Here is a 17,767-nt window from a genome sequence, read left to right as displayed (position 1 = left end):
CTTCAGCAAAAGCCTAAATGTTTGTGCAATTGCAATGAGTTCATTTTACAGAGGATCCTTTTTTGTAGATGATAAATATTGTTCCATTTTAAGATCTTAAAAAATTTGGCAAAATATGGAATTCTAACATAACTTACAGCAGTTGAACTAAATCTTTTATAGTGGAGAAAATGCAAGATGGAAATTTTTCATCTGAGTCAGTTCCAGTGATTAAAACAAGATTGCATAAACATTTGTTGTAACACATGTGGGTTACTTATTAGTTTTTCATACTTATTATGTTCTTTGATATCAAAGTGAAGTTTTATAAGTCAACCAATGGAGAAATGCATGATTGGAAGGATTGATGATGTTTAAAAATGCATTTCAGAATTATTCAGATTGATATATTTGTCAAACATTTGAATTCCCACTGTGTGTGACAGTGTTCTATGTGCAGTGGGAAAAAAAACAGATGCATTATTTCTTGTAGTGTGCTTTAGAAGTTACATAATTAATTACATGGGTTTGTGTATGTGAAGATTATGTTAAATGTTTTATTAAACAATATTTCTCCTTTTCAGTTCACTTTATATAATTATTTTCTGACGGTAGTTTTTTATTTTAAATTATAATTAAGGAACACATTTTATAACATATCAGAGTAGTAATGGAATTTTTCTAATTGAAAAGTCTATGAAATATCTTCCTTGTGTTATTTTGAGGATTTTCTTGAATAAGTAAAATAATATTTTACACCCAAAATTTGTACAAAGCAAGAAAAAGATACAATAATAATTTTTTGTAATTCTAAAAATGTCATGCTTCGAATATATGCAGTAAGTCAACCAGGAATTTAGAAACTAACAGGACTAGGGGAAAATTTTGTATTGTTTTATTAATTGTATCATACACGTATCTCCACTTGACTTAAATATGACTGGAGGGTGGGGAAATCTTTCGATGAATTATTGGAGCCCTGGCTCTCCCTCGCAATGGGAAAAGAGTTCCTCAAAAATATGTCTAAATACTTGAAATCTGATTTACCATCTGATAAAATGGGGTGAAAAGAATCACTAGACTGCTGATTTTTCAAGCAATGTTTTATTTAAGTATAACACTCTTTGGTGGTCTTCTGGCCACATCGTGGTCTCCCCAAGTCTGTCATTCATGTCATGCATTTGCATCTGCCCTGCAGCCTCACAGAGAGGGCACAGCTGCTCAAGAACGTCTTTAAGAAAAACCACGTGAACTTATACCGATCTGAGTCACTGCAACAGAACCTGCTCCGTAAGTATTTGGATTCTTAGTTTTCAATATTAAATTCTCTGCCACGAATGCATAGCATCTGTGAGAGCAGTGTTTTCACTGGGGGGATATTTAGCTGTTTAGAATGAACACCCAAAACAAGCTTTGCTTACTTGCAACAAACAGCACACATAAAAATGTTTAGAGAATCCGCTGACCACAGCCATCTCACTTTTTTTTAATTTAATTTTATATATTTTTTACATTATTTTTCATTTTTGCACAATGTATGCATTTTCATCTTGGTTATATTCCCCATACAATTCCCACCCCCCTTATTTTGACCCTAATCCCACCTCCCCTTCCCACCCGTAGTGTGTCGCTGGTTTAGAGTTGCTTGTTCATTTTGATTTTTACTTTATTATAATTAGTCTTTTTCAAGATGGAGCAAGGCAAAATCTTGCTGTTTCACTTAAAGAAAAACAATAATATTTCCACATGTCCCTTGTTTCCTTAAATCTTGAAAAGAACAAGTAAAATAAATCTTAACTCTTAAAAGCTGCCTCTATCTTGTTATCTTTTCTACTTGAATAACTTTGCAAGAACCTTTTCAGCTTTCATACAGCACAATGAAACATGTATTTTCCCCTTCAAAAATATTTATGAATATTTAGAGTTGGAAGAAATTATTAGGGATCGCCCCTCTTAACATTTCAAGGATCTGAAAAAAGAATATAAAATATAAAACCCTGTAGTAAATGTGTTTGTGTTAGTAATATATCTTTTGTTTCATATTGTTTCCACATATAATTTATCTTCACTTACATATACTCATGTTTAATGCTCTTGCTCTTTACACTTCACGAGACCTTTTCTAGAGATGTGATACTCATGGGGGTCATTTCTCATCCCCACGCCCTCTCCAACCATGTTGGGGCATGCATGAGCTTATTTTAGAAGTCGAGAGCCAAGGAGAATGTTGTCGGAGAGAAGGAGACACTTTTCCACCATCTGCAGTTACATGTGTCTGCAGAGAACTTTTGTTCTCTCTCATCCACCTGAATTCTGTGGAAATACGTGTGCCCACTTGCCTACAGCCCACCCACTCTAGTAATAGAAATGAGATGGGTTGGAAAATTGAGGGGGATTGAGGCGCCTGCTCATTCATTCACCTCATGAGCCATAGACTCAAAGCTTGTATCCCACAGTGGCCCCACTCTTCATTTTGCAGTTGAGTCTGTATCTTTTCCAGACGTCAAAAATGAGTGTCTTCATGCATTAGGAGGTGGGAAGGATACATTTTTTTCCTCAAGTTAGAAATGAGTGTCACCAAAAGAGCAGAGATTTCCAGGGACTTCATGGTGATAAATTTCTATGTTATCTTTAACTGACAGATGGCTACGCCTTCTCTCAAGATGAAAATGGCATTGTTTCACAGTCAGAAGTCATCAGAGCCTATGACACCACAAAGCAGAGACCCGATGAGTGGTGACAGGGAGAGGCTGCAAGGCAGGCTCTGCTGAGTCTCTGAGGAGCACTCCCATGTCTTCCCGGAATCTGCTGACCAATCCCAGCCTGGTGCAAGGAGGGGAAAGATGGATCCGAGCTCACCTCATTGACTGACAGTCAGATTCGTGTGTATTATAGACATAAGCACTGTGCGGCGATACTGTAATACCATCTCTCTCCAGTTCTTCAGAGTATCTGCTAAGTCTTTGTAAACAGAAACCGAAAATACTTTCGTAAATTGAGAATAGGTCAGTATTCTTTGCCCTCATCCTGGGGCTGTAATTATCAATGTATTGGATAGACCACAGAAGACGATTCAAAAATTCTAAAATAGTAATAAGGGAGAGGGGCTCTTGATATCCGGACTTAGATTTCAGGATATGCTGAAAAGAAACCAGCATTCTTAAGGAACTGACTCACCTTACTGAGCAAAATTTCTAAACAAGACATTACTAAGTGTTTGTGTCAAAAACTGTCTCGATAAATGTTTGCCAAAGAACTTCAATACGTGTATTTTTCATTCAGTAGTCATTTGCCCAGAAATTTAAAGAAAGTTTACTTCCAGTTCTGCTGTAAGATCTGCATGCTCGACTTTTCAAATGTAAGAGTGGTTTGCAAAAATCAGTATTTCAAGGCATTTGCTACTAAAATCTGTGATGTTGCACCTTTGGCCTTACAAACGCTTCTTTCTTGTCTGTCTTGTTTGAGAGAGCACACGTGGTAATGTGAATTTGTTATTATGATACTGATTTTTAAAACCGTATTTGTGTCTCAGTCATTTCTGATGAGATTTCATGCCATTTAGACTTTTCTAAAAATTTGGATTCTATTGTAGACTGAGTGCTATCATTTTGTCTTAGAGTTTCCTCTCAAGAAAAATATGCTTAAGTATTTATGTGAGATTTCCAATGCTTCTATGGAGATATTGGGAATACCACATCAGATAAGTGCATGGGCTTTTGTAATGTATGTGGGCTCTGCTTCTGTAGGGTGTCTTGGTTCTCCCCAGTTGTCTCCCCAGAGACGTCTGCTGTGTTATCTAGCACACCCCATGTTAAGGTGACTGCCCCCACACCTAAGACTGAGAATTACTTCAGAGTTCACTTGGCAAGCAGCTCCCGAATTTAGTCACATGCTGCTCATTGGGCAAATTAGTAGTGTATTTTCCCCATTTTAAAAACATGTATTTTATTCAAGCCTATAACTCTACAAGGAACACTTTTCATCATGAGTAGATTTCACTGATGTTTTAAAATGTATGTTCAGTTTATTTTCCGCACTTCCAAGACATCTTCTGAAGATGCCTATTTTGCTACCAATAAAAATTGGTGAAGGGGCTGTTGAAAAATCACAACTAGTTTTCTACACTATTTTTAAAATAATGCTTTCATTTAGAAAAAAGGAATTCTAGTTTTCAGATGCACTTCAGAGACTGAAGCAAACTTTTTGCCTTTTATTCAAAAGCCTGTTTGCCTTTATGTGGACTTACCAGCAAAATTGGTAGAACTTCCTCTCTTAAAAAAAATAATAACAGTCAACTAAAATTAAGTGATTTTCCAAATCACTCCTTGAGTTTAATAATTTCACATTCTTTTCATCCTTTTTCTCAACCTATCAACAGATTTAAAATTAGGCAAGTATCATTTCCTAATGGGTATTTTTGCCTCCCACATTTTCTACAAATAAGAGAGGTTAGAACATATAAATAATGCTAACTAAAGAGGCAAGGAGTTGGGGTGTTTCAGTTCCCAGACCTTCCCATTTGGGGTTCAGATTAAGAGAATCATGAATCAAAACACAGGTATAAGAGTCAAAAAATCATCTTCAAACTTTCAAAGGCACAGTTTTCTCTACCACATGGATATTCAGAGCACCTTCTCCTGTGTCTCTATTGTGATAGTTGCTGTCAAACTCCCCAAAAAACAAAGAAAAAAAGAATGAAGTCCATCCCTCCAGAGAAACCCTTTGTAGCTGTTTGCATTTACCCCTGCCTCATCAGTGGTGTCCTTTTCCAAAATTTTAATATCAAAATGTTCTCACTGGCATAGATCTGAATATTCTGACTTATGAAAAATAAAAGTCTTTTTCTTGAAACCTGGACTGTTTCTATGGAAGTCTTAAATGTGAGTTGACTACTTCTGGAGTAATTTAATGTATACGACTGAAATAGAACTGATTTTTTTCCCTTTTGTCCCATGGTTTTATTTTTGAATTATCAGCATTAAGTCAAGCTCTGTGCTTCTTGGGTGGGAGTTAAGGGTGAGCAACAGAGAATGGCCTCTTGGTAAAACTGAAAATATAACATTGCAATTGCAGTGACCTTATAGTGTTAAATTAGAGAAAGCCCTGTGATTTTTTTCCTAAGCCTTCCTGAAGGGGAAAAAGTTAATACGGTTTTACCAGAAGTAAACAGTCAAAGTGACTTTTGACATATATTTTCTGAAATAAAGGACACATTACTCTTCAATTAAAAAGTCACTTGTAGGGACCCTGGTAAATGTGCCCTTGCTTTACAATGTTTACAATTCAGAAAATGCTATAAAGCAGTAAACCCTATTCATTTCTCATTGAAAAGCTAAGAATTGCTTCTCTAATATTGACTAGTACACAGTGATATTGAGCATGAACTTTCTAAGTGTTTTATATATGCTTATAAAAATACGGTGTCTCCTACCCAGAAAGATGCTCTATGGTAGAAGTTATTAGCAGAAAATAGTGTTTCTCAGGAATGTAGTAAATTTTAAACGATAAATGTGCTGCCCACCTCCCCACACCCCTGTTTCACATCTAACATGAGCCTGCGTCAGCAGGTTTGCAAAGTTAATGGAAAACTTCCTCTAATCAAGTCAGGTGAGCGTGTATTCTGCTCATTAATATTAGCCATTCACATGAATTGTATGATCGTTTAATGGAATCAGTGATTCCTCTTAATTTTCAGGGGAAAATGAATTCTAGAAATCAACATTAAATTTTTATCTTAATTTCACCGTTCAGCATTCTAAATATCTATGTGAAAGTCATAATTTGTTCTGCCTTTCGTACACTGGCGTCACTTAAGTCAGCTGAAATATGCTTTCAAGAAATGAATGGTAGTCTGAAAGTAATAGATTGTATATTTATAGTTTTTAAATTATTTATACCAATGTCATAATTACTGTAAGGTTAAATAATCATTTGTTTTTACTTTTGTGCAGTTCCCTCATGTTAGTTCCTGTTTTTAAAATTTATTTCATCAAATAAATCTCTAATCTTATAATCATCTACAAAATTCATCAAGAAAACATCCACCTCACTCACATCAACGGACCAGGTCTATGAAATTCTTTTTGTAAATGACTTAATGTAACACATGCAGTTTGGTGCCTAATAGATGCTTTTTAATGATGAACATTTCTATAATGCCTCTTAAAGATCCTAGTCTGATTTTTCTCACATTAAAATAAATGAAGTCACTTGTGGAACTTAGTTATACTTTGCTGCATTTTAATTAACCTTCAACAGCTATTAAAGTGGAATTTAAGTTACATTTTGAAGGAAAGGAAATAAATGTTTTCCATTTTTCGTCTTGATTTATTTTCTGTATGACAGCAGCTGTGTTTTTGATAGGTTTATGGTTTGCATGAATTAATATTTAGAGTGGTCCAGGCCAATGCATGGTTATTGCTGTAAATCTTGATGTTTATTTCTGCCTTATAAAATTCTATCATGGCCTACCTGGAATTCAATATTCCATGGACAATTAATTGGTCCTCTATACAATTTTTTCTTAATAAGTGAATTATTTTAAAAGCAAATTTGAACACATTTTATTGAAACTTTTGTTTACCTTACCTCTAAGAACTTTTCTTAATAAAGCTCACAAAACTTCTCAGCAAATAAATCTCCCTTAAGTAGGAAAAAAGCTAGATTTCATACTTGCTTACTTTGAATTAACAACAATTTTCCATAGATAAATCTGCTTTTGCAAAGATGTGAGCAGAATATATAGAAAAATAAATATTTTTATGTTTAGTGGGTCTAGAATAGAAGCCATAAATGCAGTAAATACTGTTTGTTGTTTGTTTAACTACTTCAAGCTTCATTTTTCACATTTTCAAATTTATTAGGTTAAGAAAAGGCAGCCTTGGAAGGCAGCTACTATGGAAAATTGCAGTTTGCATTAAAGATAATATAGTATTTTCAGCTCCATGAAAAACCATTCCTGCTGAAACTGCTGTAGAAATTGTGAAGCTGCATGAGTGGAGAGTATTGAATCTGTGATTTTAGTAGTTTTCTCAGGTTTGTTTATCTCAATGTTCAATGCACTGTGTTTTATAAATAGTTATTAAAGTTGAGTAATATTCAATTCTTTGCAGTGTTAAGTGTCATTGGCCTTTTGTGAATATGCATGTTTTAAACTGCAAATTTTAAACATTTTGTCCTCTAATTGTTATTAAAAATGAAATAAACTTTACCATTACATAAAAGAAATTGTTGAAGTTTTAATTGCTGGTTTTAGAAATTCTTGCTTTATTGAGCATTTGAAGCTCAATAAACAAAATGTTTTAGCATTTTGTTTACAGCCCTAGTTGTAAACATACTAACACTTTTGTATACAAAATAGTCCTTCATCTTAATCCACCCAGCTGAAACATGAAGTATATTAACTCCAGTTTGGTAAGAGGGGTAGATTTAATAATTAAACATCCCTGAATTTTTAAATAAAATTACTGTATTTTGATTTTTCAGTCAGAAGCCTCCCAGCATTGTCCACATGCCATTTAAATCCGCCTGCACATCAATAGCTAGCTCTATCCTTTCACATTGGTTGTATTTAAGTTTTCTAAACCTATTACATTTTTTCAGATTCATGAGAAAGTGACCAAGCTTAGCCAATAACCTTCAAAGGAAATAACCAGAAAATAATAAATTTGCCATGTGAAGCACAGTGCAGGAAACATCAGAAATGAGGGCAACAACTCTATCAACAGTGAGTATGCTTGGGACAAAGGGAAACAACTGAAGCTACAATTGAGTCAACTGCTAGAATAGAATTAGTTCCCAGAGAGGACTGGGTCGGCAATCTCAGAACCTGGTTTTATTCCAGCGAAGCAGCATGTGTGTGTAGCTATCTGGGGCCCCACATCCCTTCCCAAAATTCTCAGAGACAAGGACTTGGTGTGGGTCCCCCATGAAAATCCACAGCAAAACAACATACAGAAAAGATCTATGTAATATATCAAGTGATTTTCACATTCCACGCCATTCCCCATGAAATTAACGCTTTATAACTGACTGAATAGGTCAGGATATTTTCTAAAATGACCAAAAAGGAAGAGAAAACTTGAAATATAGTCCCATAAATTCAATATATCATCCCCATTTAAAGCTTGTTTTTCTATATTTATGGCATTTCTAATCAAAAGCTTCCATTTCAGAAACACAGCATCTCTCATCTTAATGAAGAAAGGTCTTCCAAACCTGCATAATTTCACTAGAAAGTTAATAAAAACTGTTGGAGGATTTGGAATATTTTTACCATTCAGTTTTTATTTCAAGTGCACACTATGTAACTAGCAATTCAAGTTAGCATTCTGTCATAATAATGTCATTAATAACTTAGTTTAATTGCAACTTTAAAATACTCATGTACATATAAAAATAGGGAAAACTTTGTTCCCTTAATCGTTTAATATGCCTATAAATTCTTATTTTTCCTGAACATATACTAAGTACACTTTTTAGGTTATGCAAAGTTAAACTAATCTCAACCCAATGTAGTATATCAAATTACTATGATAGAATATATTTTTAGGAAACTTTTTTAGTTACTTTAGAGAGAAAATATCCTATGGATTTTAGTCAATCTGGCAAATTCATCATGAGAAGTAGCTTAAAATAATAACAGTAAAGAGTAAACAGGTAGCAAAAAAAAAGTGCAATCTACCCATTTGGACAATTAAAAATACATCTATTGACTTTGGAATGAATGATGATTTTAAAGTAAATTTACTATGTTAGTGTACTTTTCAGAGCAGGTGATAAAATAAGTTTACAGGCCAGGAATATCCAACCAGGTTGGGGGGATGCTTTCCTCAGACAGTAATGGGAAGTGGCCTGGGTATCAAAGCAGGCCAGCATGTTAGAGAACTAACTCTATCAACCCTGGGGCCATTTTCTCTGGAGTCCATTTCATCTGTTTTCTCTTATTTATCCTTAGATGCTGCTCAGCTCCCTCCCCACTAGAATGCATGTGATTTGAGACATGACTTGAACTTCTTGCTTCTCAAGACAAACCTAAGCAAAAAGGTACCATTAATATCTCCATCTTATAAACGAGAAAACTGAGACATCTTAGAAATCATGAATTATAAGCAGTCCAAAGCTACTCAACTTACAAGTAACAGAGACAATAAACTAACCCAAACACTAAGAATCCAAAATCCATGCTAAATCATCTTCTGTTCTCCCCAGTTGCTCATGTGCAAAGGAAGAAAGGCTTGACAGCTAGTATTTCTATCCATGCTTTCTGTTAACTCTATGTTCTCACAGTGCCACTCAAATCACAATTTCCATCTATTTTAAGAGTATGTACAATGTTCAGCAATTACTTTTTTCGCTAATAGATTTTCTGAAAAGTAGGTTGAATATTTTTCCCTGAGAAAAAATAGGTCTTCTAGTACGTGTTATAAAGAATGTAGATCTTCAGAGCTACCGACTGGGTTCAGATCTTAGCTTTGCTATTATTGTCTGGCTTTGGGCACAGTGTTCCTTTCTCGGATTTCTTCAACAGCAAAACAGGCATGATAATTACCCCTGCTTCAGGGCTGTAAAGATTAATACAACTCAGGCAGCACTGGGACACATGTAGTACTTAATGAATGTTACCCATTGCTTGCCTAATTACCTCTCGACATGTAGAACTTCTGATCTTCAAACCCATCCTAGTTTGAAGGCATTAGGACTCAAATTCTTTGTAATAAAGCATTAATCAGAAAAGCTTCCACTGTATCTTGATGTTGTGGCAAGTTATGGGGAGCATCTTCTTGGAAATTTCAAGAGATTTGATTTGGTCCTTGAGGTCTAATGTCTCTAAAATGAAAATGTGTCAAGTCACCCCTCCTTATAAAATTCTTCAAGGCTCCCCTCTTGCATTTGGGGTATGGGAAACCACCATGGTGTTTAAGATCTCTGAACTGATACTGCTCACATCCCCACTTTCACTTTCTCTAGACTCTTCATCCAGTTTCCTTGTTCTTTCACACTCATGAAAACTTCTCCGAAATTCTATGAATTCTTTACTCTGCCTAATATGCTCCCCCCGCCAACACTGCCAGCACTCCTCTCTCCATCCTCTACCCAGTCTCCTTCCCTTAGATCCCATTCAGCCCCCAAGTTTCCAGTCCTTCAAAGTGATTCATCTCAACCCTCCAGGACCAGTTAGGTGCTCTTTGTAGGTATTTGCAGGGCACTCAGCATTTCCCCTCTCATTGCAGTTACCATAATGGAGTCTACATGTTGATTTTTGTTCGTCTTCCTCTGTGTGACTGAACTTCTGGATAGCAGGAAAAATAATGTGTCACATTTATAACCTATAACATCACATGTATGTGCAGTCATGTCTGAGTCCATGCAGAGAGTGACCTTGAATCAGGACAGTATTCAAGTTATCACAATATTCCTGACCCCTCACCTGACCCACAGGTGGTATCCAGCAAAGGCTTATTGAATGAGATTATCCTTGCCAAGCTGCCACAGAATGGCATTTTATCCTGAAATTGTGATGGAGGAGGAGGAGAAGAAGGTTATCAGTTTCATAGCTTCCATGGAGAAGTTCAAATACATGTACTAAGTAATAATAAGTACATGGGGATGCAATTTGATTCTGTGTCACTGAAGGATGTATTAGCGTGAGGTACACAATGACTCCAAATTTTCAACAGTTATGGCCAGTTAATTTGATTGATTGGAACATCCTGATAAGGAAAGGAAGGTTGCAGATGTGAGCTTTCTGAATTTCTTAGCCTTAGCCTGCCTGATGGGTATAAACTGCTCCACCAAAGGAATGACACAATAGAGGTAGTCACAGAGATACCTGACAAACTAGATGGTTTTCCCTGGGGCAAGTTCCAGCTTCTGGAGGATGTGGTTTTGTGTGGGGGCATCTTTGTCATCGAATGTTTGGGTTTGGGGTCTGGTATACTGTGAACACTCACTGGCTGGGACTCAGTTATGACAGAGATCCCACATGCATGGGATAGTCTACACAACAAAGACTTGCTATCCATCATCATGGCTTTGGAATGTCCCACTATCCCTTCCATGGAAAAGTCTCATTCATGTTACCTATGAAGTATTTTTTGCACTGCATCATATACACTGAAATTTCCAGATCTGTAACTATGATGCAAATGAAAGAAAGATCAAGCTTTGTTTTGTTTGGAAAAACTACATTAACAGCAATGATACAACGGTGGCGCTTGAGTTGCCAGTCCTGCAAACCTGCATTGAACAGGCTCATGTCAGAGTCCTTTGTTTAATCAGCACAAGCCCTAATATTTTAAAACAAATTTCTCTCTTCTATTTACCACAGTGGTAGTGTGTTGAATGTTTGAAATCATATGTGTAGAGAAATTCCCTCTCCAGTGGTTTCTCTGAACAGATGCATCAGAAACTCAGAGCAGGAGGTGTTCCCCAGCTGTTTGCATCTGGTTTTGCAGATAGCTCCAGGACTGACTAGCTGTGAGCAAGTCACTGTGTTCCTGTATTCCTCAGTTTCCATATCTGTAAAATAGGAACTACAGCTCCTCCTGTTGCAGTTGTTTGGGGGATAAAATGAATTAATGCATGTAAATATTTAGAATAGTGTTTGGCTATTTAGAATAGTGTTTGGCTCATAGTAAGACCTCAATAAAGATGAATTTAAAAACATCAAAGGAGAGGATATAACAAACAAATATGAATAAAACCAGTGTAATGACCAAAGTGTCTTCCAGAACATACTCATGAAAATGTTCATCCTTTATCATCCCTACCTGTCTTCCCATCCTCTTCCTTTCCCTCCTTTCTCCCACTACTTTGGGATACCTGAAAGTCAGGTCACTTTTACACACAGGAGAAAGGAAGAGGCTAGAAGTCAGAAGTTCCTTTGCCATCAGACTAAGCAAAGGCACAATTTCTTCTGACTTGTTTCCTCAACTAGAAAACCAAGAAGCAAGACTCAGAATTTTACCTCTAGTTGCATCTGATAAGAGCTGTTGATGGTGACACGTGATAATGTGAATTCATATAAACCTGCAAGGGCAGAGGTTAGCTAGATGACAACACTAAGATGGATGAGAGGAAGGACCAGGTAGGCAGGTGGCCAAGGATAAGGCTTCTTTCTGAAAGGGGCTGTCCTGACCCCAGGGCAGTCTTGGTGCCACATCATCTCTGTGATACAAGCAGTCAAAACTTCAGTTTCTTATTGAAATGTCCTAATTGCTAGAGCTAAGCAAGCCAAATGACACATCTGAGGTCTGTATATACCCCACAGGCTGATATCGCTACAGAAATTCACTTCCTTTGCTGCTTTCATGAGCCCAGATGCAGAAAATAGCATTTTAATGTAATTCAATGTAGAATCTTCTTTCTTTCATTTCAAAATATGATGTGTTACATACAGATATTTCCTTTTCTTAAATAGCAAAGAGTATCATTAAGGAGATAATGATACTCCTAAAATGGAGGACTTTGATCTAAATTTCAAATAGATTTCACAAAAACATAAAATATTTTATTTATTCTAACCCAGCAGGATCTATGTCCAATTATGCAATCAACAGATATGGATTTCAGCAACACTTAAGATATGTAATATTAGATGAGTATAACCCATAACGCGACTTTGAACTCCACAGTTACTATCAACAGAAAAATTACAGTGTGACTATTAAGTGATTAGTACCGTCTATGTAGTAAATAGATTAAATTACAAGTCTTTACATTTGTACATAACTCATTTTACAAATAAGTGTTTAAGACCCAACTGTCCAACTTTCATTTAAACACTAAATGGTGCTGAACAAAAAGTCTACAATAAATATTTCCTTGAGTAGGTGGAGAACTGCTTGTATAGAAGACCTGTGTGACAATGAGTATCTGAATGAGTATCTAAGACTTTAAACTCCTCATGTGGTTATTGAAGTCTTGTATTCTAAAAAGGTTCTTATATTTTAAACAAAATTTATTAATTTAAAAAATAATAGTTTTCATGGTGCTAATATTATTCATGGGTAGGTTATTCCCAAAATCATAAATAAGTTGTCCTCTTAGCTTACTTAGTAGTTAATTTTTTAAGTGAACCTTCTATGATTATCATCAGGTATTTTTCTTTGCTTACTTATGTATATACTTGCATTATAAATCACTAAACAACTTATAATGAAAAAAAGAATAGGTAGCCCTTTTCTAAGGTATAATGGAGTTCTCCTGAACACTGTCAGTCGATCTGCAATTTTAAAGTTGAACTGCTGCATATTTTGAATAAAAGTAGCATAAATTGAAATATAATGGCAACCATGTTTTCAAAGCCAGAAAGAAATTATCCAACATGGCCATTCTGTGATCAGAGGTGGGAATGTTATACTCTAACTGTGAAGTTCTGGATATTCCCAGAACTTTCCTCCATGACGTCGCTAGGTTCAGGGGAAATTTCCTTAGAACTGCTCATGACAATGACAGCAGAGCTCCACTCATCTGCCATTATACTACATGGATCATGGCTGTGGCCTGTCAACTGGAACTGAAGTCTGGACAACTCTTCCCTGGTAGAGGGGGCTCCTGCTGGAGGGGGTAAGCAAAATACTGGGGTGACACCAGGAAACCTGATGGCTGGGTCAGATGAATTGGGTGGCCAGTAGTGTAAGGCGGGGGTGGTGAGGGCACCAGGCAGCCTGGCTCTGCCCTGGCAAAGGAGAACCTGCGGATGGAGCCCCCTGTGGAGCTGGAGCTGGTGGCCGTGCTGGACTGCCTGGAAGGCGCCCTGAGGTTCGTGGAGGTCAAGATCATGGGCAGGGTCTCTGTCTGATAACTTCGGAGTGAGAAGCGGATTGGCTGCTGTGAGGGCTCCTTGGGTCTTAAGCAGGTGCAGCAATAAATAGCCACTAAAGAGCCCAGGATGATGAAGGCGATGAAGATGGAGCCGACGATCAGGAAGGGAACGTAGACAGGCTCTAAAAGGCAAAAATAGACAGATACGCTCGGACAGGGTCTCCAAACTCCAGGTTGCTTAGGGGTGGAGGGTGGGAGACTTAGTATTACCACTGTTGTCAGCCCAGCTTCTCAGAGCTTGTTACTGGTAACCCCCAAAGTGCAAGCCGTGATGACAGAATAACCTTGCTCTTAGTGGGAGCAAGCAAACTGATACTGTAATCTCTGTTAGCAATTAGCCATCATATTGCACATCTGGAAGTTAGAAAAGAACAGAATCTCTGCTCCTGTTCATGCACTGCAGGGAGGGAAAATAAGTTGTTTTGTGTTTTTGCTGTTACTATAACTCTGGGTTTAAATCCAGGGTCTAGTCGCTTTATCACAGTAGGGCACTTAGATCTTTGACCCATCTCTGATGCTGAAAAGTCACCTCCCTTCCAAGGCTCCCCAGTCCAAGCAAAGAAAATAGGCCTGCTAAATGGACCTCCAGGAATTTACGAGAGTGGGGGGAAGAACAATAAGAAATCCACAGTGTGGGTTTCCCTAACTGTGTTTCCTATTGCATCACGAATTGTCAGCTCTAGATGCTTCTTTCCAGAAACAATGTGGGATGCCCACTCCAGCAGCCATGCCTCTGCCTACCCAGAGCCATCCAGACTCTGGGAAGATCACATGGAACCTCTGGTAGGTCATGATGTTGTTCTTGGTGTTGGTGGCCCATACTTTCTGCCAGAGCCCCTCTGGGGCAGAGTAAACCTCCATTAGATGGGACCTCCAGATTAGAGGTGAAAATAGAAAACTTGGGACCATTAACAAGCTACCCATTGTTGGCTCTTTTTAATTCATTATCTGATTTAAATAGCATGGGGACCCTGTGAGGTGAGCATGATAAGCTTTATTTTCAGATATGGAAAATGGCAGTTTTTTACTTCCCCAAAGACACATAGGTACTGAGTGACAAAGAACTACTTGAATCTGCGCTCCTAGGTGCAAGCTCTTCAGTGTACCCCCCATTCCCCCATTTTTAGCAGCACCCTGTGGAATGTGAGATCGAAACCACTAACCACTGAGTATTCACAAACTCTCACGGACTCCGCAAGCTAACTCCTCGGAGAGCACTATGCCCATGCTAGAGTCTGGAAGAGGCCCCGCGCAGTTAAGGAACTTGCCCAAGCTTACACAGCTGGCAAGAGACAGACCACTGCCACGAGAGTTTGCAGACCCCAGACTCAGGAGACACGGCCCCTCTCCTGTCCTGGGACGGCAGCGCAGAGCCAGGAGGCCTGGGAAGCAGTCTGGGCACTCTTACTTGGAGAGGAATTCCACCCCGGTGGTGAGTGGAGTAAAGCAGCGGAGAGAGTGTATTTTCCAACAGGCCAGACTTGCCCAGAGCTCCGTACATTCCACTGAGTATCTTTTCTCCACAAACCACTTGTAGACTGGGATTTTGGAACCCCGAATCTCATGGCATTTTAAGCAAGAGCAGGTTCCCCTTTCCTGGGCCAGCAGAGGGTTTCTGGCAGGAGGGGAAGCAGTCACACCATCTCTCCAGCCTCTCCTCCCCTTTCGACAGGGACCTTATCTTGCTGCCTTCAGACTGCCACTCTGGAGTTCTGGGGTGCCTTTGGCTCTGAGCTCCTCTCGGCTCCTCTGGTTTCCCGGTCTCATGGAGCTCTAAAGGGTTTCCCTGATGTTGCGATTCAGGTAGAAAGCTTTTTTTTTTTTTTTTAAAGGTGTAAAGTTCCTCTGCTGGGGTCGTGATTTATTCTGCTCTGAAGTGAGCGGAAATTTGACCCATGTTTTCCGATGTGAGAATAGGGGGGCGGGGAAGCCCCTGCGACCCTGGTTTCTAAATCTCCACCTCGAGGACCTGGACATTTCTGAAAGGCGTGACAATAGGGGGTTGGCCGGGGAGGGTAATTCGATGCAGAGAAATGAAAGGAAGTCTAGAGAATGGGGCAGCTGTTTAGAAACGTACCAAAGAACCCCAAGGGGCTGGGTGGGGGGAGGGAGCCGAGTGGTTTCAGCAAGTCTGCGGGCTACAGACATGCGCTCCCCAAAACTTGCGTTCCCCCAGCCACCCGCACTTCCAGAAGCTCCCAGGGACCCGGGCGCGCAGCGAGGCACCTCACCGCCCCCTGAAAACCCAGGTCTAGCCCGGAGCTTCCCTGTACCCCCCAAGTTCCCGGAAACTTGAGATGTTTTCCCCAGAGGCATGGGCCGTCCCGAGGTCCTCGCTGTCCCTTAACACTTTCCCTGGGGCGACCCTCGGAGACAGCGTGTGGCGGGAATCGGAACTGCAAAGGAATGGGGCCCCTTGACCTACCCGCGACCACCCACTTCTCCCGCGATCCCCCCGCCCGCAGCGTCCACACAGCGCAAAACCCGGCGAGGCCTGGCGCGCGCGCTCGGGGCACACCGGCCGGCACACACCGCCGCTGCGGGCTGCGGGCTGCGGGCTGCGGGCTGCGGGGCGGGGGTCTGCCCCGGAGGGCCCGCACTTACGCGCGGTGATGCCCGGGTGCTCCAGCTCGCCGCGGTCGTTGGTGCAGCCGCCCTGCTCCAGCCTGGCGTCGGCCGCGGCGCAGCAGTAGCGCAGCGCACAGGAGCCACAGCAGATGGTGGCGTCCAGCGTGTCGAAGTCCTCCGGGCACTGGAAGCCCTCGTGGTAGTTGCCCTGCACGTCCACCCAGCCGTGGCAGTACTCTCCCGACTGCTGGGCGCCCGCCGGGCTCCAGCGCAGCCAGCCTAGGAGAAGGAAGAGCGCCAGCAGCGACCCCATCGCTCCCGGGCACCCCGGGCGGCGCGGACCGGGACGCAGCTGGAGAGGGAAGAGCTGAGCGGGGGCTCCGCGCGCCCCGCGGTTCCGCCTCCCCGGGAGGCGCGGGCAGGCTCGAGCTCTCCCGCGTGGGTCAGCAGAAACCCGGCCGGCAGCAGGGGCTGCGCTGCGCTCGCCGCAGGCCAGGGGTCGGCATCGCGCGCCGCGACGTTGGGGCGAGGGCCCGCGGGAGACGCCGGCACCGGCTGCTGCTGGGACCGTCGCTGGCGCCCCGCGCCCGGCTCATGCCGCTCCCGGCGCGGGCGGAGCGCGGAGCCCGCGCCCCCCTCCCTCCGCGCGCCTCGCTGGAGGCATCGCGCGCGGGGCTGGCACCTCCAGGGCTGCGCGGGTCCCCGGCGAGTAGCCGACGCCGGGTTCCAAGCGGAGCCCGAGGGAAGTAAAATTCGTCCTCCACGTGCGCACAGCCCAGACCCGCAGCCCGCAGTCCCCGCCCCTGTCTGTCACGGGAGCTGGAGTCGCCAAGCTGCGGCCAAGTACAAACGGCCTCCGCGCGCTGACAGCTCGGCCTGCAAGGCGTCCTTTAAAAAGCAAGAGGGAGGGGGAGCCAGCGAGGGGGAAGCGAGAGTCCGCCCTCCCGGGTCGCGCTGCTGGTGCTAATCACAGCGGGCGCCGCGCGGCCCGCGGGTCGCTGCGCTCCGGGGTTCGCGCCCAGTCCCCCGCCTTTCCCGGGCCACCCCCACCCACCCAGCTCGCCCGGGACTTAACTCGATGCCTGAGGGGACCGGCCCTCTCCAACGCACACCCCTACTCGGGCCCAGCCTGAAAACTCCCCAGGGTAGAGGCGAGGGCTACCCACTTGCGCGTCCATCCGTGCGCGCCGGCACGCAGTGGAGGCGGGTTTTGCTTTTTATGGGTGTCATAAAATAAAAACACAGCGCCGTGACTGGTTTGTCGAGTCTTCTGTCGCCTGTTACACAGACCCAGGCTCGCACTTGGGACACGGGTTCAAAGGGTTCGGGATGATGACTTTTTTTGGGGGGCCCCAACTTTTGCACTGAGTCTTCTTCCACCTACATTTCCACT

General features: G+C 41.5%; 2 protein-coding genes across 4 annotated transcripts in view; one reads left to right on the top strand and one right to left on the bottom strand.

The window, feature by feature from the left end:
• ATP8A1 (ATPase phospholipid transporting 8A1) overlaps positions 1-9,205 on the top strand; it is a 219,516-nt gene extending 210,311 nt beyond the window's left edge. For 2 of the 3 annotated variants that reach the window (XM_037530697.2, XM_037530696.2), the window contains exons 35-36: positions 1,178-1,269; positions 2,622-7,196. In XM_037530697.2, the coding sequence (XP_037386594.1) occupies positions 1,178-1,269; positions 2,622-2,719 (190 nt within the window). In that variant the 3' untranslated portion in view covers positions 2,720-7,196. Of the gene's footprint in view, positions 1-1,177; positions 1,270-2,621; positions 7,197-7,581; positions 7,706-8,935 lie in introns of those variants that run through there. The other variant, XR_005128999.2, reaches the window with a different exon arrangement.
• A 2,720-nt stretch (positions 9,206-11,925) lies between these two features.
• Positions 11,926-16,748, bottom strand: SHISA3 (shisa family member 3). Its single transcript, XM_037530355.2, has 2 exons — positions 16,411-16,748; positions 11,926-13,928 (listed from the first exon to the last, which is right to left on the bottom strand). Exons 1-2 carry the CDS (start codon positions 16,685-16,687, stop codon positions 13,489-13,491), a joined length of 717 nt encoding a protein of 238 aa, XP_037386252.1. The 5' UTR covers positions 16,688-16,748; the 3' UTR covers positions 11,926-13,488.
• Positions 16,749-17,767: the final 1,019 nt, after the last annotated feature.

The sequence above is a fragment of the Talpa occidentalis genome, unplaced genomic scaffold, assembly GCF_014898055.3.
Source record: "Talpa occidentalis isolate TD23 unplaced genomic scaffold, MPIMG_talOcc4v2.1 talOcc4.6, whole genome shotgun sequence".
Classification (NCBI taxonomy): Eukaryota; Metazoa; Chordata; class Mammalia; order Eulipotyphla; family Talpidae; genus Talpa; species Talpa occidentalis.
The sequence above is the reverse complement of the archived record's forward strand: the minus strand, read 5'-3'. Positions and strand labels throughout refer to the sequence as shown.